Source organism: Herpailurus yagouaroundi, unplaced genomic scaffold (genome assembly GCF_014898765.1).
Source record: "Herpailurus yagouaroundi ecotype Mexico unplaced genomic scaffold, PumYag 159, whole genome shotgun sequence".
Taxonomy (NCBI): domain Eukaryota; kingdom Metazoa; phylum Chordata; class Mammalia; order Carnivora; family Felidae; genus Herpailurus; species Herpailurus yagouaroundi.
The window spans coordinates 63,348,772-63,376,670 of record NW_024412400.1 but is presented as its reverse complement, the minus strand read 5'-3'; the positions used below and the strand labels follow the sequence as shown (position 1 = coordinate 63,376,670).

Sequence of the window (27,899 nt, the reverse complement as noted above, 5' to 3'; positions counted from 1 at the left end):
TGACTTTAAGAAGAATTACATATGCTTTATTCTTATTATCTGGACTCAGCTGGTTAATTCAGTCCTTAGGCCAATTTACACCTACTCCACAATAAATCATACATTATCCAAAAGCTTCACGCTTCTACTTACAGTAGCATAGCAAACTTGGAAGTTCCTTGTAAAAAAGAAATCACCATTCCATTGACTAATGTGGACAATTCCTCCATGCTCTGGCATAAGAATATTTAATGTTAGCCAACAAGACAGCCAGCGATGCTTTTGAGGCACAGAATAGTGGCAGCCTTTTGATTTTTAGTTGCTTTAGGTATACAACCTCGAATAGTAGAGACACTGACCTGAAATTTCTAACCCACTTTCTATCATTAAGGATGTTATTTCCCCCAGGGACCACCAGGTATTTATAAAAATTTGTACTAACATTCTGTAAGAATCCACAAACATCAATAAGAAGCTGACTTTCTTGTCATGCTCCAAATGTCTTTAAGACTAGACATACTACATATATTATAAAGAGCTTTAGGATAAATATTGAGTGCCTGGGTCTTAACACAGTAGTAAAAGTTAGGTCATTTTTTATTTCTGAAAAACACTTTTGGTACCATTATCATACCCCAAGATAGGGATTAGTGTTACTGGTGATTAAGAGGCTCGAAGCTGTAATTATGCATATCCTTCCTGTGAAAATAAGCAGTAGCAGCGTTCTGAAAATGTGAGGGGAAAACACCCAGGCACTTAAATCAATGAACATTTGCCGGGAGGAAACTTATTAAAATGACTGTAGCCTTGACAGAGTTGCATTAACATCAACAGCTGTATTTCTGTCCACTTACAAGGAATACTATAAAGAAGCAGTCAAGCCATGTTTAATAAAATGTGTCAGTATGCAGAAAATGCCTTTTTTCACAATTAGAAAAATTTAACATCTTTAGTCAAACACTAGATGGGAAACAGCCTAAAGAAAAAAAACCTACCCACAACACCTATTTGAACTACAAAGCAAAATGCTCTGTGACTGAAGGAAAATAATTTAATATTCATCATCATTTTAGAAGTGTCTAAATCCAAGGAATGATATTATGCTCATAGGTAAACATCAGATTTTTCTGAAAGATTTGTAACTAAGGTAATGCAAGGCATAAAATCAAACTGCAAAACTAGTTCAAAGCACTTAAGAGTCCAATGGTTCTCTTATGTTTTCTTTTATGTTCTTTATTTTAAATGGATTATTTTGGAACAGTAAATTATCTTTCATAGAGGTGCCTCCTGGTCTGGTAATACAGTACCTCCTTTCTGAATGTATCGATTTAAGATAAATCAAAATGAACATTAAGGCATACAAACAGCTACTTTAAGTCTGCTCTTATTTATTAAGGATCTTTTTAACTCATATTCAAATACATGGAATGTTGGCACAAAACTGAAGCTGCTGTAGAAAGAGCACAGATGTTCTGTGGGTTATTGAAACTTCCATTTCTCTAAAAACATACCCTTACATGGTCTTAATTTTACAAATTTAAGTGTTGAGAAAAATGTCTAAATAATAAGTAACAATTAAAATAAAATGTTTATTTGTAAATTATGTACAGAATACATTTTACTTTACGACAAGGAAATGGGAAGAGCCATCACCTTCCAACCAGTGCTGTTTGCTTTCTCTGTTGGAGATGACTATCTTTCTCTGAGTCAGATGTACAAATCAGTTTGGATTTCCTAAGTTGGAAAAGGAGAATTTGTAGCTAAACTAAAAGTGTTACTGCACCATTACTAGTTGGCTTGTTTCCACAAAATGCTTTTGAACCCTGCTAACTCAGAATCCCAGAAATTCCCTGGTATACTTTTATAATCAACCAAAGCTTAACTATCAAGAACAAGGAGTTTAAGCATTTCATTTTAAAGAAACTGTGAAATGGCTACATAACTATGCATAATCTGAAATGTTGGTGTTTCTCTTTTATCCCTTTTGGTTATTTTGATTAATCTAACAGTAAAAAGCCATACAACTATCAAAAATGCCATTAATCTAAATATCATTGTGGAAAATGCATCTTTGATAACTATCAAAACAAGTAAGACCTACTTATTGTAAAATTATCAAATAGATACAACTTATAAATGGCTTTAGACTGTACCAATAATAGTATTCTATGAAATGAAGGACTGAATATAATTGCTTGGATGTCAAATACATTTCAGCAAATGGATTTAAAGAATGCTACAAATGTCATGTGTACATTAGGACGATCAGCCAACATAGAAAATCCAACCTCTTGCACTTTAGTCCCAAATTAGTCAGATTATGATTTTTCATGGGAAGATTTAGTTGTTTCTCCATCATTGTCTTCTTCTTCCTCTTCTTCACAATCCCCATCATCTGTTTGCTGCTCCAGTTCCTCTTTTGTGATCATTTCAAAATCATTCCCATTTCCACTACTGTGCTGGGATCGGTCATCTTCCCTCCTGTCACTGTCTGTGTCCGAATGCCGTTCTCCACCCGAGCCTTCTGTTCCAGGATTCCCTGGTCCTACTTTTCCCTCTTCATCTTCCTTTTTCTCACTGTCTGACTTTTCCTCACTGTCGGACTTCTGCTGCTTTTTGGTTTCAGATTTCTCATCTTTCTTTAAGTCTGCTTTTGGTCCTTTATATTCATGTGTGTACAGAGGCCTGAAGGAGTCAATGAAGCCCACGTCAGCAGTCAGATTTGGCAAGAACCAAAAGTGGTGCCTTCCTCCAGTTATGAGCCAGATGATGAGAAATAGAATGCAACGAGCTATAGGAGAAAAACGGCTCTAATTGAATAATTCAAGCATTGACTTGGATAGCAAGGAATATTAATAAAACACTGAAGAAACATTCAGTTTATTATTTGCACATTACATGTACCTTATATACAAACAATGAAATCCTAACTAATCTAGAAGCAACCACAGTATTCCAGGCACAGAACATTCTGCTCCAATCCTGAGGGCACACCTGACTACATCGTATATCAATAAGCACAGCCATCAGTTAGATCTTTCAGTATGCATGAGACTCTGATGTAAGAAAAAGGGAACAGAGTAGTAAGGGATGAAGGATATCTTAAGAAGCCTTTAAAAGGGAAAAAGCAAGGCTGCACCCTAACTTTCCTAGTAGGCACTTTTGCCTTTGTGAGGCAATTACTCTGTAGAAAAATATTAAAAATTATACTCTTTATGACCATAGTAGTATACATATAAAATAATCCTGCATAGGTTGTTATATACATGTGCATATATTACTAGTGCTGATTTTAAAAGAAATAAAAATACATTTCCAAAGGGCCCTAAATATATCATGGATCCAAGGCATGTGCATACTCTGCCTAAATGGTGAGTCTTCTAAGTAAAATTACACACTTCTGAACAATAAAAGAACATTTTTCTAGCTACAATTTTGTTAATTAACTATGTCACTTCTGCTTATTTAAGGATGATTCCTCTCCTAATATTAGGAAACAAAGCAAAGATTGCTTAACCAAATAGCACTTGAGGTTACTCTCAAAACTCAAACTCAAAACTGTGGTTAGATAATGGAAGAATTTGAGAATTTTAAAGTTTAGAGCAATAAGTTATCACAAACACAAACCCTAGTATTTCATATAGTTTTCTCTTCATCTACCAGTTATACAGAGCTATGTGATTTTCCTGTTTTGTTTTGTTACATATCAGGTCTGCAAAAAGCTCGGCCATTTGTGCCTCCTCCATTATTCTGCTTTGAGTAAATAAAAGGAAATAGTTATAGCTGCCTTGACTTTTAGGAAGCAGTGATTTCTATTTTCACAAAGAACATAAATATTCTGAAAGACTGTACACATTAATGTCTTTTGTGGTACAAACAGAAATGGCAAATATGTTTGCAATTATGATTTATTAATAAATTCCACTGATAAAAAGAAATGTCTTTTAAGGAGGCTGCACATTTTTTCTCCAAATAAAATTACGATACTACTATAGACTTTGTAGGGCTGTAAGACCAGTGGTCCATAATATGAAATTTTGGCTCAAATCCAATGAAAAGCAATATGGAAATGGCACAAATGAAACTTAAATTCTCCACATATATAAACTGGGCATAGCAGAATCCTAACAGGTTTTACAGTTCTTCCTCTATGGGGCATTAGATTACCAGGGGCAAAAGTGAAAGAATCATGGGAAAACCATTGTGATATGTACTGTCATACCATCCTTATACTAAACGGGACCCATTTAGAAAACCGCCAAAGGTCTTATACATATTCAGAGTAGCACCAAACAGAATTTTGACTAATATATAATACTTCATAGGATAATATAAAATAAATATCCAGTTTATAACTCAGCTACAGATCAAAACTATTTGAAAGTATATTTGGAACTCTAGTGCCTAAAAGAAGTAACAAAATGTTGGGTTTGTTTTCTGCTTTAATTTACAAGATTATTTAATCTATAATGCATACTTAAATCCATAGGATATTTAAAATGAAAGATGATAGAAAACACTACTGAAAAAATGATATTTTAAAGAGCAAAAAGAAAGAGCTTCTAAATTTTCAGGGATTTGAGAGCCAGAGGTACTAATTTAAGTTTATAGCTTCTCATTCTTTTTTTTTCTGATTTTTTAAAAACATTTATTTATTATTGAGAGACAGGACGTGAGCGGGGGAGGGACAGAGAGAGGTGGGGGGGGGGGGAGACACAGAATCTGAAGCAGGCTCCAGGCTCCGAGCTGTTAGCAAAGAGCCTGACACGGGGCCCGAACCCACAAACCGCAAAATCAGGACCTGAGCTGAAGTCTGATGCTTAACCAACTGAGCCACCCAGGTGCCCTAATATAGCTTCTCATTCTTGATGCAGGTAGTATACTACCACTAGTTAGCTGCTTCACAATCTTAGATATAATTTCTTGGTCCACAAATGCACTGTGTTACATGCAGAACCATCAGGGTATTTTCTGAAGGTGACTAAGCTAGAAGAGGGAAAATATGAAAGGTGGGTGAAGAAAGCTTCACACAGTCAGAGATCACAGAGAAAAAAGAGAAGCCCATAAACATGATAAACTGAATGAAAATACTACATAAGCTACAGGGTGCAGTTAGCGGCACTAACTCAGGACACCCTGATGTCCAGGGTGAAGGGTCACGCAGAGGCAAATTGCTAGGACTATAGGAGTAATGCTTTATAACACAGCAATCTATTATGTATCACAGACCTCAGAATAACATTTGCTCAGTTCAGATAATCTTGGTCAAAGTATGTCCTCTAACAACAGATATCAGGTCAATAATGTGATTTTTTAAATTTTGTATAGGAAGTACTCTCTTATGCCTTGGTGGAAAGGTGGATTTGTCAGTTAGGGAAAATAATCAGAACTTAGTACCATATACCAATATAAAATCTAGGTGGATCAAGGAATAATATACTGTATGTAAGTTTAAATATCAATACACAGCTTTAGATAAGCTGAGAAAAACTTCCACTTCTTTCTCAAAGTAAAAAAGTTAAATTAAATCTGCCTACCCTTTATGGAAATATCTTCAAAGACTAGGATTTTAAGTAAAATAATGTTTTCTTTTTCCCATGGTAAGTAATGTACTCATTGTAAAAAATACAGACAAGTATAAAGAACAACATTAAAATTATTCACAACTACCACCACTCTTCATATTTAAGTGCATTTCCTTTCAGTCAGATCTTCCCTGGCACTGAGTGATTCCATTTCTTTTCTTTTTTTTTAAGTTTATCTATTTATTTTCAGAGAGGAGAGGAAGAATCCCAAGCAGGATCTGTGCTGTCAGTATGGAGCCTGACGCAGGGCTTGATCTCCAGAACCGTGAGATCATGACCTGAGCCGAAATCAAGAGTTGGACACTTAACTGACCCATCCAGGAGCCCTGAGTATCTCCATTCCAAAAAAACAAACAAACAAACAAAAAAAAAACTTGCTACTTAAACAGGCAAAAAACTATTCCATTATTTTAATTTTACTGTTTGACTACTAGTGATAAGAATTTTTCAGCTATTTGTTAATCATTTGTTTTCAATTTCCTCATTTGAAGTAGATTATTTTTATATTGTTTTGTCTTTAGCTATAAAGACCCCGTTCATCCAGGTGTGTAAAAAAACCATTACTTATGTCTCCTTGTTTGATTTTTAAAAACCATATATAACACGTTAATGCATCTAGAATTTATTTTGGTACACAGGTGCAAAATTTTTCCCCAAGATGGCATTTACTGAATTGAATATATATTTATTAAGCTTATACAATTTAAGTATTTTTTTTTTTTAATTTTTTTTTCCCAACCTTTTTATTTATTTTTGGGACAGAGAGAGACAGAGCATGAACGGGGGAGGGGCAGAAAGAGAGGGAGACACAGAATCGGAAACAGGCTCCAGGCTCCGAGCCGTCAGCCCAGAGCCTGACGCGGGGCTCGAACTCACGGACCGCGAGATCGTGACCTGGCTGAAGTCGGATGCTTAACCGACTGCGCCACCCAGGCGCCCCTAATTTAAGTATTTAATACAAGTTTCATTTGCCTTAAGTCAAAATACAAAAATGTCTTACTAAAAGGATTATGTCTCATAAATCATCAACCATCATAAAAATATTAGTCTCTGTGATAGCTAAACTTTAAGCCATATCTACATGCAGATGAAGACACATTAAATACTTTCTTCACAACAGACCAAATCTAATCAGGTACATATTCTACCTCAAGCCTGAGTCAGTTTTGGGATATGACCCAAAAAGTAGGTCCATATACTCCTTGATTTGCCTACATTAGTGTTGCAATTAAGCTTTACTTGAAGCTCCAGATTATAGCCCAAATTGCTTGGTATATTCCTTACTGAGGTCAAATTTACTAATGCTACTTACCAACAGCAAGAAGAAGAATGCTGGCTACAAAGCAGCCTGCCCCCACACTGAGGTAATAAACACCTACTCTCATTTCTGCTGGCCAAAGCGGGAAGAGGGTGGCTGCTATCACTGCAATTACTAGAACAAGAAATGACAAAGTTACATAGAAAACTTTTAGATTAAAACTTAAATGGCTTGGTTACAATAACAGTCATCATATTCCTAAACTGAATATTCCTAAATACTCCTAAATATTCCATCCATATTCCTAAACTGAAATATAAACCTATTAAGACATATAAAATTGCCATTTTTATAGATAAAAAATGGTAAATTTTATCAGCCATTTCACATAGCTCAACCTAACATTTTAACTATTACTCTTGGAGGCTAGAATTTTTCTAGTATAAATTACATATAGTTAGAAAAAAGTGTTGTTTAAAAATGTGACATTGTCAGCTCCTTAAATGATCAACTGCTGCTGCTTTCAAGCAATGTCTTATTGTCTGACTGTATCTGTCTACTAACTAGAGGAGCCGAAAGAAACAACCTCCGAACAACACTAAACCAAAAAATGATTCCACTCTGAAGATTCTGAGTCTGGGGTGAAGCTCTGGCACCTACAGACTGAAAAGCTCAGCAGGTATTCTGATGGTTTTTCGGTAGTTAGGGAAACTGGATACAAGCATCTCCAGTTTTTTTTCTAAGTACAATGGGACCACATGGAATAATCAGAAGAAATCAGAAGTCTGGTTCTAGGTCTTCAGAAAGCAAGAAAGATCAGGATTCAAATTCTACCTCTATCATTTATAAGCTAAGTAACTCTAGGCAAGTTATTTAACCCCTTCAAGGCTAAGTTACCTTATTGCTGATTATTGATCACTGTATTTCTTTACCCGTGGACCACCTTTACCATTTTTCTACCAGGTTGTTAATCTCATTTTTGCTTTAATGTCTTGTAAATATTTTTCTCAGCTTGTCATTAATCTTCTGACCTTATTTCAAGTACACCTATTTTAAAATAACTATTTTATGTTAAATATTTTTCTCTATGGCTTTTGCATTTTTATTTTCCTTTCTAAATTTTAGAGATTGTACTTACCAAGAATTAATCCCATGACAAATGTTTTAAAGTGAACCGGGTCATATATCCACACAAATACCTAGAAGAATCAAGAAACCCCAGTGCTTAAGGTTACATTAGAAAGTTAAGCTTAATTCTGTATCGTCTATAACAGTCACTTCCAACTTCTTCACATATAAGAACTAAGTTTCTAAGAAAACAAATTCCAAAGACCCTTCTTTCAGGAATAGTGTTTCTTTGGGTATTTATTCAGTTAGAAAAAAAAATGTTTTAAACTATAAATTCCTAAAGGCACTTACGTAAATTTCCATGTACTTGCATGCATTTAACAATTTGTTCATGTGTGCAAACCATTGCTTATTTTCACCCAAAGAGCAGCAACTGTGTAACTTTTTGTTCCTAATGTAATGGTGCACACTGGTATAAGGAGAAGCAGTCTGGGCTAAGAGCACAGTTAAGATAGATTCAGCCAGGCCCTATTACAGATCCAGCAGCAATCAACTCTACCTTATTCCCTCTCACTGTGAAACACAAAGAATCATTAATGAAGATCCATGCTTAGTGAACATAAAGATTCCATGACTAACTGCAATAATTTCATTGCCTCCTCCCTTGTGGAGAGTCTGTAGCCCATAAGCTAAGAACCACTGCTTTAAAGCCTGATTTGCTTTACACAAGAGAAGTTTACTTCATTCAGAACAATCAGAACTCTGCTCCAATCACCATCTAAAATTCCTACTTTTATCTCTTAGTTTCTATAAATATCACTACTCTTCCATTTCCTGATTCTATTTTGACCAGAACTCTATTGTCTTTGATTTCATTCTATTTCTAACACTGGGGGTTCCATTTCTCTTTTTTAAAAAATTAATTTTTTTTTTTTAATTTTAGAGAGAGAGAGAGAGAGAGAGCATACACGTGAGCAGGGGAGAGGGGCAGAGGAAAGAAAGAGAATCACAAGCAGGCTCCATCCACATAAAGCGAGGAGCTCGTTCTCATGACTGCAAGATCACATGACCCAAGCCACACAGAATCTGAAGCAGGCTCCAGGCTCTGAGCTGTCAGCACAGAGCTCAAGGTAGGGCTTGAACTTATGAACCACTAGATCATGACCTGAGCCAAAGTCGAATGCTTAGTCAACTGAGCCATCCAGGCGCCCACCATTCTTCTTTTTTAACTGCACATTTCCCCTAGAAATCAGACCCATAGACATCACACCTGCCAGTTAGCGTTCTAAAAATCCAGTTTTTAAAGACATTTCCCACTTTTAAAATTTGAAAGCATGTTGCCTTCTATAGAACAAAATATAGTATTTTCAGGAATGCAAGCACTCCTGCTTTTGCTCAGGCTGTGTCCTTCACCTAATAGATCTGTACATTCCTTCAGTGTACCTGGTAATCTGCCAATCATCCTTCAAAACTTAGTTCAAGTGTTCAAGGTCTCCAGACCCTCCTTATCCTGTCTTAAATTTACTATTCTTTTTCTATTAAAAAAAAAAAAATTTTTTTTTTTTAACTTTTATTTATTTTTGAGACAGAGAGAGACAGAGCATGAACGGGGGAGGGTCAGAGAGAGAGGGAGACACAGAATCCGAAACGGGCTCCAGGCTCTGAGCTGTCAGCAGAGAGCCCGACGTGGGGCTCGAACTCACGGACCGCGAGATCGTGACCTGAGCCAAAATCGGACGCTTAACCGACTGAGCCACCCAGGCGCCCCTTAAATTTACTATTCTTAACTGATGTTCTCTTATCCTAACAGTCACCAACCTATGATACAGTAATATGTTTAAAAGCTTGTATCTTTGCTAGACTACAAGCACTTCCAAGAAGAGAATTTACCTTATTTATCATGCTTTTCCAAGCACCTATAATGTCCTTGCATATAGCTAATGTTTGATGTTTAACTGAAGGTGTTTGAACTTTCACATTAGGGCAGAACTGTGATCTTCTCTTCTAGTAGTTCTTAACCAAGGGTTCACATCAGAATTGTCCTGGGACACGTCAGACAAATTACACACACGTGCCACCCTTATATTCCATACTACAGATTCTCATGCAAGTATGTCTAGAATGAGCCAAGAGCACATATTTTCTGAAAAGCTTTCCCAGAATTTCAAACTCATAGCTCCAGGAACCACTACTTTATATATACTACTTTTGTATTAGATACAACAAAAAGAAATATGCCTTGAAATTCACAAGAATTCAATGGCCAGTATATAACTAATGTTTTTGTATTGGTTAAATGACTACATTAAGTAGTCTTCATGGAAGGCTACCATCACACAAATCTTCCATTACAAAAGAAATAAACACAATTTCCTTGAGTAAAGCACTAAGTAACATTGAAAATCTTAGGCCTCTAAAGTAGTGTATAGTCAGTGTACAGTCTGAATATAAAAGACAGAAAACTATTGGTGCCCTCCATTAACCATTCTACTCTTTTTTCTTTGATAGTAAGGAAATCCTGCATTTTAGCTAGGCAAATGACCACCAGTACAAAAAGCACATTTTTAACACTTTACTGCAGGTAGGCATGACCATGTGACCAGGTTCTGGCCATGGTAATCCAGGCAGAAATGCAACTGCTAGCCTCCTGGAAGATGTCCTTAAAGAGGAGGCATGTTCCTCATTCTTTCTTCCTTTGGATGCAGATATAAGGCTAGCTGTCATTTTGGACCATAAGGTAACCTTTACTAATTGCCCCACACAGCTGCACCATAGAGCTGCCATAGCTGTACTACTAAATTTCAGATTTAACTGATGAGAAACAAGCATCTATTCTGTTTTCAGCCACTGTTATTTCAGGTTTCCTATTACTCACAGACAGCTGAACCTAATTCTGGCTAATATTCTATACATTTTTCGTAACTCTAATTCAGAGAAATTATTGATTTTTTTAAAAAGTAGTGTCTATGTGGTTAGATTTACCAAAATTACTTGTTTTCTTAGTAAAGTCATCACAGATAACTCTAAAAACTCCTATGGAAAACTGGATTTCTATTTATAAAGTAGATATGCTCACCTCATTTCCATCCAAAAAAACTTGATCATCATGTGGCTCAAGTTTGAATTTTTTCTTAGTTTCCTTCTTTTTAGGAGTCCCTGGAGTTTCTTCCTATTAAAACACAAGTTAAGCAGAACGAAAAAAAAAAAAAACCACAAAAAGCAAAAACAATAAGACATTCATTCATAGTCAAAAAAAGTTTCACTATTTGAGACACAGAAATAAAAATTCTCAACCATGGTATTCGTAAGAACCCTAATGTATTTATCTTAAATGGTTGCTGCACAGCATTTCAAAAATGCTCATATGCCACTGATCATGTGCAAATAATAATTTTTATTTTTACTTAAATGTAGCTAAAATCACCTTTTTGGATTCTTCCTTTTCACCATCTTTTTTTTTTTCTTTTTCCTTTTTTGTCTTTTCATCCTTTAGATTTTCTTTCCTGCTCTTTTTATCTTCTTCTTTTCCACTTTCGGCTTTTCCTTTCTCTTTTTCTTTTTTTATGTCTTTATCATACTTCATTTTCATCACTTTTAGTGCCCGGTGAAAAAACTGCTTCTTTAAAAGCCTATGGGAAAAATGGCATGAAATTACACTCCTTATCAATTATATAGATATAGACTGAAAAGAAAAAACACTAACCCCTCTGCCCCCACCCCCCCAAAATGAGCAAATATACACCGGCAACTCATGAAAGAAATTACAACTAGTAAATCCATGGAAAAATAGTCAACCCACCTCTAATCAAAACATGTAGTGCCAATTTGATTTCATAAGTTTTTCACCTAATTTTTATTTTTCAACCATATAATTTAGATATCCTTATGAAACTTTTCTCTGAATTAAGAGTAAATCAAGATGCTTCTTTATTTAATGTTAAATTTCAAATTCAAGAGCAGATAGAAGGGGAAAATAAATAAAACAGTTTAAGAAATGTTAGCAGATTAAAAATGTGCCCATGATTTGAATGATCTAAATCGTGTTTGCAGCAGTCTTCCTTGATGTTATTTTTTTCTCTCACGATTCAGCCTGCCACTATCATGAAATATCTTCAATTAAGTAATGAATAACTAAATATGCTAAGGTGATATTCCTGGACTCTGAAAACAACCACAGCAGTAACAAACTGAAAATTGTACAATATACTGGCAAAACACCAAGTATTCCTTGTTTCACTAATTTCTCTCAGTGCATTGTTCTTTACTCAGTAATTATTTTTTTTAAACATTCCTACCCGAGGGCTTTTGCTCTGTATGCCTTTCTTTGCCTGGAATGCTCTTCCCTCAAACAAGAATGTCCTTTTGGTTCACTCCCTCACTTCCTTCAAATGTTACCTTCTCAACTAGCCCTATCCTGTTTAAAATTATAAACCCATCCCCCATCCTCTCTCCTGTTTCCTGTTATCCTAGCCATTGCATTCATCTTCTAACTTAATATATAATTTATGTCTGTTTGCTCCCTTTACTAGTATAAACTACCTAAGACATCTTTGCTTTATTCATTTCTTCATCTGATGAGCTTAGAAGACCCTAAATTAAGTCAATCTAAGTGGTAGTTCTTTTCTAGCCTCACAATCCTACTCAAGAAACTGAGTTGCCCTTACTTTTGTTACCTAAAAGCCATCCTTTCAAATCTTATGTTCCAGTTTCAGAGTTCCTGATTTGCTTCTTCATTCCTTCTTTGATAATGTACAACTACCAAACACAACATACAAACTAAGTCTCAAATCCACCATCTGTGCCTGTTGACTGCCCACCTTTCTACCTCCACTACCTCCACTAATGCCTGCTCCAGCACATCATACCACTTCTTAACTAAGTGCTTTCTTCCTGTCCAGTGACCACTTATTGCTGGTCATTATGTTGTGCCCTCTGAGGCCTCTGTTTTGAACTGCCTGGCTGGCCTTTATTCTGCTGCCCAACTGGGGTCCACTCCATGAACATTTCCACAAAACTAATTTCTAGGTCTTCTCATTTGGCCTTCTACTTGTTCAGATCTACATAGCATAAAACTCTGCAACTGTCTGAAATGTCCCACAGACTGTACCATTAGTATCTGCCACCCATGTGCAGTTGATCCTTGAACAACACAGGTTTGAACTACGCAGGTCCATTTATACATGGATTATTTTTTAATAAATACAGTATGCCCTATAAGTGTATTTTCTCTTCCCTATGATTTCCTTAATAACATTTTCTTTAGTTTACTTTATAATACAGCATATAACACATATACAACATACATGTTAATCAACTGTTTATGTTCTCGGTAAGACTACCAGTCAACGAAAGCTGTTAGTAGTTAAGTTTGGAGGGGAGTTAAAAACACGGATTTTTGACTGTGTGGGGTTGACACCCCTTAACCCTCAGGTTGTTCAAGGGTCAAAAGCAGACTATTAAACAATAAAACTGGTGTCGAACAAGTCATATTCAGGTACATGAGCTCAAATACCACCTCTACCACTTAACTATGTGGGTTTGGGTGCATTATTTAATTTTAGTAAAATTTCTATCTCACAATCACATGTAGATTGTTTATAGCATGGTGCCTGGAATATATGTACTCAAAGTAAGCAAACTTTGCTATAGCAAAACCTTGAATTTCATTTAATAGTTACAGAATATACATACACATACTTTGGTTTCATATTATTACATTCTAGCATCAATCTATTCACTAGTAAGTAAAATTATTGACATATTCTTTGACAGGTCTTTAGAGAATGCCTACTTCAACTCACTCTATGACTGGAAAAGTGAGATGACATTTACTATTGTAACAAAACCAGTGCCTTCATTTATTTAACATATATAGTACAAATCACTCACACAAAGCTCTCTTACATTTCCACAGAACTACTTCCTTCTTCCAGTATGTTCTGCTCCCTTTGCCAGGATTGACTGTCCTTTCTCCCATTGTTTGCTGGGTAATCACCTATTTATGTTTCAAATTTTGATTAAACCTTTTCTCTGTGAAGCCACTCTTGACGTTTTCTCATCCCTGTCCTCCTTACAGAACACAATGCATTGTAATTAGTCATGAGTCTTCTCTAAAAGGCTAGAATAGGGGCGCCTGGGTGGCGCAGTCGGTTAAGCGTCCGACTTCAGCCAGGTCACGATCTCGCGGTCCGTGAGTTCGAGCCCCGCGTCGGGCTCTGGGCTGATGGCTCGGGGCCTGGAGCCTGTTTCCGATTCTGTGTCTCCCTCTCTCTCTGCCCCTCCCCCGTTCATGCTCTGTCTCTCTCTGTCCCAAAAATAAATAAACGTTGAAAAAAAAAATTAAAAAAAATAAAAAATAAAAAATAAAAGGCTAGAATATGTACTTTGGAGGTGGGGACCAAGTCACAGTCATCTTTGTATTCTTGGGGCCTGGAATACAACAGATATTTTATAACTGCTGAATACACAAATGGGATTGTTAAAAGCAGCTTATGCAAAGTCATTAAATTGTATTTTTTCCTCACCTATTACTTTTTTTTCAGGTTTAACAAACATTTATTGAAGCCAGACATGTTTAAGACTTTCACCCATGTAGCAATAGTAACATTTTATTAAATGCCCACACTGTGCTAATTGCTATGGAGTTACACTAAAGCAGAAAATAGTCCTATAACTGCCTTCAGATATGGCTGGCAGGAAATTTTAAAAACTGATTCATATGCAACAATTCTAAAATAGCTAAGGGGTATAATGTATGAACTAACTTTATAAATGCTATAGAACCTTAGATACAAAGATTAATGTGGGCTGGAGGACCTGTGGAATAGCACATGGCAGAGATAGAACTGGAGGGATATTTATATTGAGAGGCAGGCAGGATTGACAAAAAACCATTTGGGGAAAATGGCAGGTTATGATCAATGAAAGACCAGAAAAAAATGAGTGTGGTATATGAATGAGAGTGAGAAAGACATTACTGGAGTAGTGGGTTGGAGATGCAAAGTCACATGTAGAGTTAGATTCATATTCAAAGCAGGCCATTATGAGGCACAGAGCACATTAGAAAAGGTTGCTCTGTGTATCATCCTACATCTTCCTGTTTTGTTTTTCTTCAGACTCCCTCAAGTCTACTGATCAACTTCATAAAATGAGACTAGACAAATATCTCTGTGGTTTTATTTGTAGTCAGGATGGAACCCACGAGGGCTGGCCATGGCTTATCAGAAGTGGCTCTGAAACATTTAGGTAGTTATGCTTCTCTATTTCCATGTAGAAAGGACACAAACAACCTGGCATGAATGGGAATAACATCTACAACGAAAAGTGAGTATATCTCTAGGTCTTTAAGGCTCTTCATATAACAAGGGATCAAGGCTCCTAAAAGGACAAGAGATGTGGATTAATACTTGCTGCTCTCTCTGGGCTCACAGATTGAATATTCAAATAGTATTGACAGATGAACCCTTCATCTTAATTTGCATCATTAAATGCATCATCATTTTGTTGGAGGAGGTAGTATATCATGGTGGTTAGGAGCATGGACTATGGAGCCAGAGTGTTGGATTTAGAATTATGGCTCTACTACTTTTGAGTAAATTACCTAGCTTCTCTGTTTTTTCATGTATAGTATCTTAATTTTCACACCATATGTAAAACAAAAATCTATTTTTGAGGCAGGCAGAGAAATTTGCACTTTGGAGCTCTACAGAAATGGCTGTAAAGAAAAATACCAGGTACATCACTGTTAGCTCATTCCTGTCCCAACAGTGAAATTTTCATTGTTTCTGAAAGGTCCAACAGTGACTCTACTTTTTGGCAACTAAGAATTTTAAGAAATATTTGATAGTTCTTTAACATCACAGTTTTATTTTTTGTTATTTCGTTTTGTTTGAGAGAGAGAGAGAGAGAGAGAGAGAGAGTCAGTGAGCTGGGGAAAGGAGCAGAGGTAGAGAGGTTGATACTCAGTGTGGAGCCCAATGTGGGGCTCAATCCCATGACCCTGGGATCATGACCTGAGCTGAAATCAAGAATCGGATACTCAACTGACTGAGCCACGCAGGCACCCCTAACTTCAGTTTTAAAACCAGGTTGGGAAACAGTGGTTTTTAGAGGGGTGTCATGTGACTGATACTTTAAATGCCATTAAACAACATATTAGCAAATACTATGTGTATCTCCCTACCAAACATAAAATAAAGTGTAAGATTCCTACCAACTATAAACTTCAGTGATAAAAACAAAATTTGGTTTATTAACATCTTAATAAATATGCCTAATTATTTTAGTAAGTAAGCCAAGAGAAAAAACTGAAAGAAAAATCAATATATTTATTTTCAGAGGAAAGTGGTTTTTGTATACCACTCACCATCAGAAGTTTTTCCCAAAGGAGAAGTACCTATTATGAAAAACATGGATATGTTACTGAACTATCTATGCTTCACCATGGAATCAAGAAAAGGCAGATGCTGTCGTTGCCTTGATTTTACAAGGAATACATTAGCAATCACCAACAAAATAAGGAAGGGTACCTGACTGACTAACCCCATACAGGCACAAAAACAAACAACCCAGATATAGCAGGTCTATTAGGAATCCCTGCCAAAGTTTTGGGAAAGACTCTCTAGCCATTTGCGTAGAAAAGAAAGACTTTTTTTGGTGACTTTTAACACTGGTATAGGATTTGTATTGCTGACCTTTCAGCTCGGTCAGCCTGGCAAATGTATAACTGTAATATAATACAAATTAAAATTATGATAATATCATAGTCTAATACCAAATAAATGCATTTCCAAAGGTACTGAAAAAAATCCAGGTTGTATGAAAAAGCTCTGTTTGAGCTATGTTCTAGTATCACTACATTTAATGATAAAAATGGGGAAGGAGCTTTAGGACTATGGCAAGTATTTTGAAATCACTACTTATGTTATCCATCACTAAGAAATAAACACTACCTGTTGCAGTAGTCAACCACAGATTCCCTTGTTGTAAATAAAGCTTCCTCTCCTTTCTTGGCCTTTGCCCACTTTGAATCCAAAAGGCAATCCACTGCTTTTGAAGCTAAAGAAAAAATTTATCATTTTAAATTATGTATACATGGGAATTTATGTCTAAGTAATAATTTATAAGATATTCTGGCATCAGAAAATAAAACCAAATTCAAAGGAAATTAATTCGGACATGATCATGATAGATAAACAATTCCTCAAAACTTAAATTTGTGAAACACAGCAATAAGGGTCTTTTTAAAGTAATGTTGGGAAATAACTGACATTCAAAAATATGAACTAAGACCAGATATATTATGTGGAAATGTTCTAGACAAAAACATTTAAAATTAATATAAGTATCATTCTTATCACATAATCACAATTAAATGTAGAATAAACAAACCAAAAATCTTCCCCTGACAGTAATAGAAATTCTGTTATCAAGTTTACTGTGACCCACTGAGAAATAAGCTCTGTGAACAATCTACTGCTATCACAAGAAGAAACTAAATATAGTAGGTCTGATGAGACTAGCATTTATTTTACTTTCATATTATTTTTTTTCAACCACTATTTATAAGCTACAGGGCCATATTATAGATGACATTAGCTTATAATGAGGTCCTTTGGATTATGTGAAGAACCAAAGCTCCTACATTGGTTCCATCAAACTTGTTTCCCATTGGATTCTATTCCAGAGTTTTACAAAAAGCTAATCTTCAAGTACTTTTACTATCGGAACAAACTGTAGTATTATCACTGAAAATAAATCCCATTAAAAAAAATTGCAACTAGTGTTGCAACAAAGCACTTTCTTTTGTCTTTTTACTATTGACATTTGCAATCAAAAAAGGCAAGAACAGGATAATCAACTGCCATATGTCCATTACCCAGCTGCATCTTTGTATAATACTTGGAAAGCACTTTTAAAATGTCTACATATCTCAAATTTAGTTATCTTCATAAAATATGTACACTAATAGAATTTTACTGATATAATCCTACCAATAAAATAGTCAACTCGGTGCCCCATCATATTGGTGGACTTTGTTGGACAGTTGAATCGAAGATACTTGGCTACAGCCTTCTCTTCTTTAGATGGTTCACCAACTTCCTGCAAAATAAGAATATTTAGTGTAATCATTTACTTCACAAATTCGTGTGTTGAATTTACATATGTGTTCTACAAATCTTTTAAAGTGGAGTATAAGCCTTTCTTTCAAGTCTTCTCTGGAGGAGACCTGATAATATACACAAAAGACAGAAGAGAGATTTAAAAAATTACATGTTTTTCAAATACTTGTTGATAGGGCCAAAACCTGCCTCTTCACCTCAGCTAAGGCATTTCTTTTGAGTTGTTTTTCCAGTATGGTAACTACTTTGTACTAGCTCACCTCACTCTTGCCCGGTCTTTTTTTATAAGCCACAAAGCAGTAATTTCAAAGATTAAGAGGTTGCCAAGTAGTGAGTGCCCAAATGTCAAAGTAAGTAGAAACAGGTGCCATAAGTAAATGTTAAATTTAACAAAGCTATGTACCCTGAACAATGGACAACAAACTACAGGAGGAACTCCCAAATTAACCAGAGAGATCTGTCCCAGTGTGGGAGCCATAAGAATACTATTTCAGATACTAAAGAGGTGTATTCTCTTCCCTTTCAATTACTCCTGTGTATGTATTCTCCCCACCTATATACTGAAGAAAATGAAGGCAATCTACGTTTGTATACATCTGATACACTTTTAGAAGTTGTTGTAGTGCTATAAGCTACAAAAACAAAAGTACTGTCTTTAATTACATATGTAAGCATGATACAGAGAGCACTCAAGCAATATTCTCAGCAATGTATAATCTAAATGTGAGTAATTTCGGGAAGGTCTGTTTCTTAAATGAAGTGCCAAATATTCGTAAAGAACTATCTGCCAAGAATCTAGATGCTGAAAACAATTAATGCTAAAGACAGTTATGTTTTAGATAAGACATTCTAATAACACAAAATAGAAAAAATAATCCAAGTTATCAGTCTTTATGTCAGTTTTCCCACAAATTTCAGTTAAGTCTGAATTCAGTTATGTTTGATGAAAATGAGGAACAATGAACAAACCAAAGTACCAGCTTCAATTTTATCCTGAAAAGGAGTAACTTGTTGGATGAAGTGAAAGCCTGTACTTTGGTTGTTAAATCACCTGGCAGCTACTTCTCATATTTCTTACTCTGCATTTTCCAAATCCTCTTCTCCCAGTTGCCCAATTAACAGTGTATGATTCTTATACTTTACTAGTACCCCATCTGTGGGTTATGTGTGGCAATAAAAATTAAAAGTTCAAACTATTCAATCCAAATGAAGACTACAGTGAAAGCCAAATATCTGCGTGAATAAAAACCTTTAGTTTTATATAGAAAAATATGTATCATACAAAAGTAGAATCTTGAAAACATTGCATTTCAAAATTAACACTATTAACAAAAATTAATTCACAAAACACTCCCAGTTCACTAAAACCACAAGGTTCATAATGATTTGAACCACAAAGTATACTTTCTGACACACTAAAAGGAGAAAAAAATCTACATTTCAATTTGTGTGTGTGTTTAATATTTATTTTGAGATCGTGCACAAGCAGGGAAAGGTCAGAGAGAGAGGGAGAGAGATAATTCCAAGCAGGTTTGGTGCTATCAATGCAAAGCCTTACACTGGGCTCCATCTCATGAACTGTGAGATCATGACTTGAGCTAAAATCAAGAGTTGGACGCTTAACCAACTAAGCCACCCAGGCACCCCTATATTTCAATGTTTGAAATCACACTAACATATTAACATGTTAGTATCATATGTTAAATGATAGTATTAAATTCTGGTTGAATAATACAATGCATTTCTAAGAGGCTCATCTATTAGTAAATAATATCCTATATATTTGTGTATTCCAAAAAGTAATATTACAAATAGTTGAAAATAATGAACTACTACTAATTGGCTTATGGAAACCAATTCTATTTTATTATCACACCCACCTATGCTCAATTTTTTTCTCATTTGATACATCTGTTGTCAATGTAAAGTTTTATGTAATTAACTGATAAGTTATTACTCTATATGCTTGATTAAAAAAAAACCATGGGAAATAAGTCTAGATAAACATAAATTGTTCAAATACATACTTACTGAGGGTATACCCTAGAATACCTTTAGGTGCTTCAGTTAATACCAAAATTTGTAAAGCATGATACCTATCTTTTGTTATAATTATACAAAATAGCAATTGTTATTTTCCAAAATCATATCATACATATTTCTCAAGCACATCGACTTTAGGCGTGACAAGTCTATACTCATACTAGCACCCAATCAAACCATTTACTAAACACAGGTATAAATGTACTCATCTACTGATTGTTGACAGAGGCATCACATGTAAAATCTGGTATGAGGATACACAAGAAATGGAAAAGTCTATTTATTCTATTATTATACAGTAGGGAATCTGATACTACATGAATCCATAACACTTTTAAACCTCACTTTAACAACTAACTTCAAAGTTCACCAAACTCTTCTAACAACATCAAGACAGACTCAAGTAATCTACTTTTATTCCTTTTCCCTCCTTGGTAAATTAAAGATACTACCAAGCAACAATGAACAGAAGAGACCCAGAAAATATGGACTTGGATAATCTTTCCCAAGTAGATACAGTTACTTGTCCAGTTACTTTTTTATTAAAAAGTATCAATAACTTCCCTTGAAGTAATTCCCTAGAAATGTAGTGAATCCTATCAAGATATTGGTGTAACACAACTTATAACCTTCCTTGCTCCTTCTTCAAGTTCAAATCTTAATAGGTTTCCAATTTGTTTTGTGAAATATTATGAAATGTTCATTATACCACATATAAGTTATCATATTGTAGAATGCCTTTAAGAGAAAAGTATAGAATTTGTTCCATCTGCTGGGGCTTTGAAGCCAGATAGAAAGATTCTGGCTTTGAAGCCTGAAGAAGCCAGAAAGAAGACTACCAAGAGAACATGACCATGGGAAGCTGGTTAGAGAGATCCTGCCATGGTTAGAGAGATCACTGCTGCCCTGCTAAAGCCTAAAGAGTATAAAACAGTCTTATTCTCTTCCTGTTTACACATTAGACTATAATACTTCCCCTCTTTGTTCTCTTTTGATGTGAACAATTCTTCAGAATATTTTCATAACTTTTCTAGAAACCTTCTAACAAAAAGGTGAAGGCCTTTTGGGAATAGCATCAACCACTAATAAAGAGAAGCCAGGGGTGCCTGGGTGGCTCAGTCAGTTAAGTGTCCGATTCTTGGTTTCGGCTCAGGTCATGATCTCACGGTTTGTGGGATTGAGCTCCCCACTGACAGCATGGAGCCTGCTTGGGAGTCTCTCTCTCTCCCTCTCTCTCTCTCTCAAAATAAATAAAAAAACATTTAAAAAGTCCTGAGAGAGAGAGAGAGAGAGGGAGAGAGAAGCCAGCTCATCAACCCTTAAATGAAGAGAACTTTATAGCTCAATGAATGAGCTCAAATGTCTTAGAAAGCAAAGAGCCAATAAGGTTTTTGAGGCTAGATTGCCATCTTTGCACCCAAATACCAAGATGCTGGCTGCTGCAACTCACAAACCAAAATTATGTAAGTTGGTTAGAACACTCTTTTTAAATTACTTAAATACTATTTTTACTTTAGAATAGATCAACATGCAAATACTGTAATGAAATAGGGGTTATCATTTTTAGCTATATTTTATTTTAGCCAGTAGTTACAAGAATTTTTTTGAGAAAAAAACATTAGATCAAGAGTCAGTAAGCCAGTCTTTGGGGTGCCTGGGTGGCTCAGTCAGTTAAGCATCTAACTCTTGGTTTCAGCTCAGGTCATGATCTCATAGTTTTGTGGGTTTGAGCCCTGTGTTGGGCTCTGCACTAACAGCGAGGAGCCTGCTTAGGATTCTCTCTCTCCCGCCCCCCTCTCTTTGCCCCTCCCCTGCTCGTGCTGTCCCTCTCTCAAAAATAAATAAACTTAAAAAACAAAAAAAAAAGCCAGTCTTCTATCTTACAGAATTTAAAAAAAAAAAAAATTTTTTTTAACGTTTATTTAGAGACAGAGAGAGACACAGCATGAAAGGGGGAGGGGCAGAGAGAGAGGGAAACAGAATCGGAAGCAGGCTCCGAGCCATCAGTCCAGAGCCTGATGCGGGGCTCAAACTCGCGTACCGCTAGATCGTGACCTGAGCTGAAGTCGGACGCTTAACCGACTGAGCCACCCAGGCGCCCCTGTTACAGAATTTTTTTAGTTGCTACATTCAGAAGAAATAAGTTTGGTTGATCTGTCAAGTGAAGTAAGGAAAAAAGAAAAAGGTTAGTTAACAAATTACAAATTCGTATCTTCATGCAAGCAGTGTAAAATATTTGTGAAATGCAAATAGATTAACAGAGTAAAACCTGAAAGCTGGAGGGGGACTTAGGTAAATTATTTGCTTAAAGTCACACAGCATGTTACTAATAAAGCTTCACAAGAGTCTCTGTATCTTGACTATGACAGCGCCCTCCTGTGTTTGACTCCTATTGCAAGCAAGCCCTCCAGTAAGCCTCTGGGTGAGTTTTCGGACTCAGGACTGGCTTCATGGGTTCTGTCTTATTTTCTTCAGAAGGTCTCAGAGAGTCAGATTATATAGTCACAAACTTTCTCTTTCCTTCCCTTTTCTGAAATTAAGCATACAGGCCCATGACATGTCAGGGTTTTACTGCTAGGAAGACAGATGGGTACAATAAAATTAACTGAGATGCAGATTACCAAAGTTCTAAGAATTAGTAAGCCATTTAAATGTCCCCACACTCAACCGAATACACATCAACAGAATACTAAATGGGAGGTTTCTCTCTTTAGCAGGGACAAGTCATGTTAAATCTTTATATTATTTAATATAAGGACTTCAGGGTTAAAGTATTTCCGAATTTTTTTTTTTTTAAACCACTGGGGAGGTATAAAGAACACTCAACTGGGAACTAGAAGACTTGGTCTAAATCTGGTTTTACTACCTTGATGATTGACTCTGGGTCAAGTCACTTAATAACCTCACTGAACCTTAGTTTATCCATAAAATGATGGTGATATATTAGATCAGTAAGTTTTATACTAGTAATACTTTTAGATGTAGGTCCCAAAAATAGTTTAAGGACGATGAGTATGGGATAATGGTAGGGGGTACCAGGTTATAGGGCTTTACCATCTTGCTTTTCCCATAAGAACGGCATTTGTACAAAAGGATTCCAAACAAATTCTACTATCTGAAAATCCTTCTCAACTCTAAACTTTCATGATACCAGCATTCCAAACCAGTAAGCACTTTGCTAACCAATATGCCCATACTGTATATTTTTTTTAAACTTGCATAATTCATTTCTTAAATCTTAAAATTATTTATTTTCAAATGGTTCATTAATTTGGATTGGGATCACTCTCATTTGAGAATCTCAATCATTAAAATCTCCTAACATTAATAAACATGTAGCTCACTTCCAGTTTTCAGTGATCAGTAAAGTGAATCCAAGAAGAAAGTGTGACAAAATAGTCCCCTTGTTTCCAACTTTGATGGGATATCAGAATCTGAAATTATGTAACACTAGAAAAAGCAAATGAATTAGCTACTTTTCCAAACTCTGATATTATACCAATCATTTCCTCCAATGTAAAATTACAATTCAAGGTCACTTGAATTTATTAAACATAAGAATCTTTTCTAAATATGAAACATCAAGTAACAAACAGGAAACTCAGTTAATATTAGACTTTTTTGCCCAAAAGTCTTATAAAAGAATCTTTTCTGTAACTTAAACTCTGAACTTTGACATTACACTTGATCTTTTTGTCCAAAGTGAGGCCAATATTACAGTTTCTGATTTGGGGTGTGGGGGGGGGAACCCAAGGACATTGTAAGATATTGTACACTTGTATTAGTTTGTTAACACTGCACAGCAGTACTCCAAATAGCACTCCCAAGATCTCTACAACATTCTAGTACAGCTACGTGTAAACCTCCAGGATGGGAATAATAAATGTTAATATGCTTTTATTTAGGAATATGCCAAACTGATGTTTAACAATCGGATCCTCACATATATATCTAATCCCCAAATTCACAGCAGTGGTTAAATAGCTATACTTTACGGAATTCACAAGGTGATGGTTTATTCACTGAATGGACAGCTGTTAATCTTTCTTCAGTCCGTCAGAGTGCTTCACAGAAACCAAAACAGCCAACCCAAACCTTTCATCCTTTTGGAGAAGGGGAAAGGAAGCAGTTACATGCCAAACACTCCTAATAACGTCTATAATCTTCAATAGCAAATCACTGACTCACCTATTTTCGCAACAACCCTACAACCTCTCCTTTTTTTGAGGTACATAGCCTTTCTTACAACTTGTAAGTCGAGGTGAAAAGTTAAGTAACTTGCCCAAAGTTACACAACCAGTAACCAGTGAAACGAGGGCGCAAACAGAACACTCTGGCTCCAGCTTTAGGTCCCTGACACAACCACCACCATGCAGCTTCTCCATCTACCTTATACCTTACTCTTTAAGACAGGATCGAGACGGGGAAAAAAAGCCGCTGTTCAAAAGTGAGTAAGGTTCACCTTCACAACGTTAAAGCTGAAACTGGGCAAATATGTGTGTTAAGGGGCATAAAATGCACTCTGTGTGTGAGTTTACGTACGGTGAGTACACATTTGACTGGCAACTTCAATACAAACTCTAATGCAAGTACGATAACACCAAATCCTGCCACTGGGAGTAGGGTCATTAGAAACTTCTTCCATAATCCCCTTAAACCCTGCTTTGATGACCTGTTGGAACCTGGGGGAACTTGTCTCTTTCTGATTCTCTTCTGCGCTCTGCTCGGAAGACTTTCTTACTTCTGCCCAATCCCACAATTCCAAATTTACTGACGGCTGGCATCTGCCCCCCCCCCCCCCCCCCAGCGCTTCCTAGTCTTCAGGAGAATTTTAACGTGCATGGCTCAAATCACCTCTGGTGTAGTCCAATTAAGTGATACATTTTTTTTTTTAATGGAGGAACAAAACATTACACAGAAAAAAGTCATTCTAGGCAATGAAATACCAAGACACAGAAGGTCAACGATGAGTGTCACAATTTGTGATTGGCATCGTAACAACTCACAACATTTTATCCATTTATGATGCCGTCGGAAGGTTTCCAGGCAGATAAGCTTAGGAGGCAACGAGTAACAGAAATGATCCTGAGTCTAAGACGTTCCATGTGTTTAATCCTCTCGGCAAAAAGCTAGAACAACAGGGGGGAAACGGCAGGGAACATGGGCACAGATGACAGGCATGTGGAATGAGGGAGGCATGTTATGTAGGTTATGGGGCCGGCACACTGGCATGTGAGAGGTTTCTGGGCGCGACCAGGTCGTCGCAGTACCAACGACGCTGTGTTTATTTACACCGTGTCGCCTGGAAGAAAGCCGGAAAGCTTCAGCTGGCCTGTTCCTAACACTGAGAAAGGAGGATATACGCAACTGAACATCTGGATTGCCAGACCGTCGCCCGGGCCCCCGGGGCAGCTGACCAAACCGAGGTTACTCCCTCACCTACGTTCCTCCCATTTGCGCACAAAGAACCGAATGCTTTAGGTCAGCCCTCCGCCTCCTCCCACCCTAATTACCATGGCCTTAATTTCGGGATAACTAAGGCGAGAGGATGAGGTAGAAAAAAGGGAGGGGAGGAGCCCGGGGAGGTCGGTGTCTGAGCTCGCGAGGAGGCCTGGGCCGGGGCAGTCACAGGAATCCGAGGCTGGCGGACGCGCCTCCGCCGCCGATTCCGAGCGCGGCGCCTCTTACCTTCCGCCGCTGCCCCACCACCTCCGCCTCGGTCTTTGCCGTCGCCAACACCGCCCCCCCTCAGGCCCCTCACAACGACGCAGCCCGCGCCCGGAGGCCTCGCGGAGGAACCCCCACCCCGTCTTGCCCTCGGTTTCGCTCGCCTTTCCGGGGGCTTCCCTCGCTTCTTCTACTCCCGAGCGCCCTGAAGCCCCCCTACCCCGGGGCTCGCCTTTACTACCTGGATCCGCTTCTTGTGTCGCCTGCGTTCCGCCATGTTGGCCGCTCCGCCCGGTTCCCTCTGACGTGGAGCGAGGCGGGGCGGAGGGCGGGGGGGTTGGAAACCTCGCGAGAGCGGGCCGTGGGCCCGTTATGTAATGTGGCGGCTGGCGGCTGGCGGCTAGCGTCCGGCGCCGGGCGCCCTGGGAGGGAGAGGGCCCGGGAGAGGCTGCGACCCGGGCCGGCCGGGCTTTGTTGACGCCTTCTCGCTCCTCCTCACTCGCTCCTTTTGTTGCGGGAGCTGGAAATCTCTGGGAGCAGAAGGAAATGGAGAAGTGGTTCAGAGAACAGAAGGGCTGGAAAGAGTCCTTGGTTCTCAAACCTGACTGAGCATCTGAATCACCTGGGAACTACTAAAATACAGATTCCCGGGCCCCACCCCACTCAGGGTCAGTACGTTTGGGGTGGAGTCTTTCTCAGAGATAGTATCACTAAGATCCACGGAATTCAGACGTCTCTGTGGCTATTCTTGTGTTTTCAACGAGTCCTGACCCACCCACTCCCCATGTGTAAATTCTTCTAACCCCATTTAAAAGATGGGAAAACAAAGAACTGCGGGGCAGAGATATGAAGATTTATCTACGTCTCCACAGTTGGTAGACCGCAGAATTGAGACCTAACCTAATTTTCTTTTACCATATGAAGTGCGAGGTAGTACCGCTCACCTAAAACAAAGTTTGGATCCTCCACTCCATTTTCTACCTTGCTTCTCAAAACTGACCTTTAGAATCCAAGAGTTGGAACCTAGGGAAGTACAAGCAGCTAGTAAGGTAAATGGGAGAGAGAACCTAAGAAGTTGGGAGTGAATTACTCTTAAAACTATTATTATTCTAGGGATTCTTAGTCATGCTAACAATTTCAAAATATACTATCTGTCTCCTGGATTTCTCCACTGAATGTCCCGATTAAAAATCCCCACTTCATGTGGCACGTGGCTGGCCCAGTCTGTAAAGCACGGGACTCTTGATCTTGGGGTTGTGAGTTCAAGCCCCACCTTGGGTGTGGAGCTTACTGAAGGAAAATAAGTAAACATTAAGAATAAAAATAAAAAGCACCACTCTCCCCCACAAAACCTGCCCCCTTTGCTGTATTTTAAAATTCTGATAACTTCATCACTGGTCACTTAGTTACTCATATTAGAAACTTTGGAGGCATCCCAACCATGCTTCTCTGTCCATCAGTCACCACTCCAATTGATTCTACAACTGAAATGTTTGGAATTCTTCCCTTCCTCACCATTCCTACCGCCATTGCTTTTGATCAGGTCTTTAGCATTACCTACCTGAACTATTATTGCAAGAGCCTCCTAATCATTCTCCCCAGCTCTACCTTCTCTATGCCCCAGGCCATCTTCCACTCCCCAACCCCATGGCTCCCCAATTGTGTACAGCATTCGTGATGGCTAATGTTCACAGAAGCCAAAGGTCAGATGTCTTTTATTTAATATTTATATAAAAACAGCTCAAACGTTCTTTCCAGCATTCTATTTATATATTTGATGGTTGATGCAGGTAGCAGGGAGTTTATCCTAGCCGCTTCTTGCTCCGATTTCCCTTTGAATTTAAAGTCTCACTCTTGTCATTGGACTGTTCTTTCTTTCCCCAATGGGAAGCTTTGCCCCTCCTGCTGTCTTTTGCCCAAGCAAAACTTTTCTTTGCCCCTGAGCTCTGTTACTTCTCCCTAGGGCTCTTTCTGAAAGAGAAATGGAGGTCTTCACTCTTTACTGGATTCCTTTGGGCTTATAGACTCATTACCATGTTTTACTAAACAAAGGGTTCTCCACTGTGGATTGCCTCTCTGGAGGACTGTTGAATAGGTGGGGATTTGAAAAATTCAATTTCTTGGGTTCTACCATCCCAGTGATTGGAAGGAAATAGTATATAGAAATATATTCCAGGG

The 27,899-nt window shown here is 37.5% G+C and overlaps 1 protein-coding gene across 1 annotated transcript; it reads right to left on the bottom strand.

The window, feature by feature from the left end:
* Positions 1-4: 4 nt before the first annotated feature.
* On the bottom strand, positions 5-26,078 carry SEC62 (SEC62 preprotein translocation factor). Its single transcript, XM_040480712.1, has 8 exons — positions 25,963-26,078; positions 17,883-17,991; positions 16,842-16,947; positions 11,315-11,519; positions 10,967-11,059; positions 7,961-8,021; positions 6,877-6,996; positions 5-2,770 (listed from the first exon to the last, which is right to left on the bottom strand). Exons 1-8 carry the CDS (start codon positions 25,996-25,998, stop codon positions 2,298-2,300), a joined length of 1,203 nt encoding a protein of 400 aa, XP_040336646.1. The 5' UTR covers positions 25,999-26,078; the 3' UTR covers positions 5-2,297.
* Positions 26,079-27,899: the final 1,821 nt, after the last annotated feature.

Bases quoted from the DNA above. Each gene is read 5' to 3' on its own strand.
- SEC62 (XM_040480712.1), bottom strand. From the start codon at position 25,998: ATGGCGGAACGCAGGCGACACAAGAAGCGGATCCAG. The intron at 16,948-17,882 runs GTAGGATTATAT...TTTTTTCTTTAG, and splicing joins CCGAGTTGACTATTTTATTG to CTTCAAAAGCAGTGGATTGC. The intron at 2,771-6,876 runs GTAAGTAGCATT...TTTCTCCTATAG, and splicing joins CATTCTTCTTCTTGCTGTTG to CTCGTTGCATTCTATTTCTC.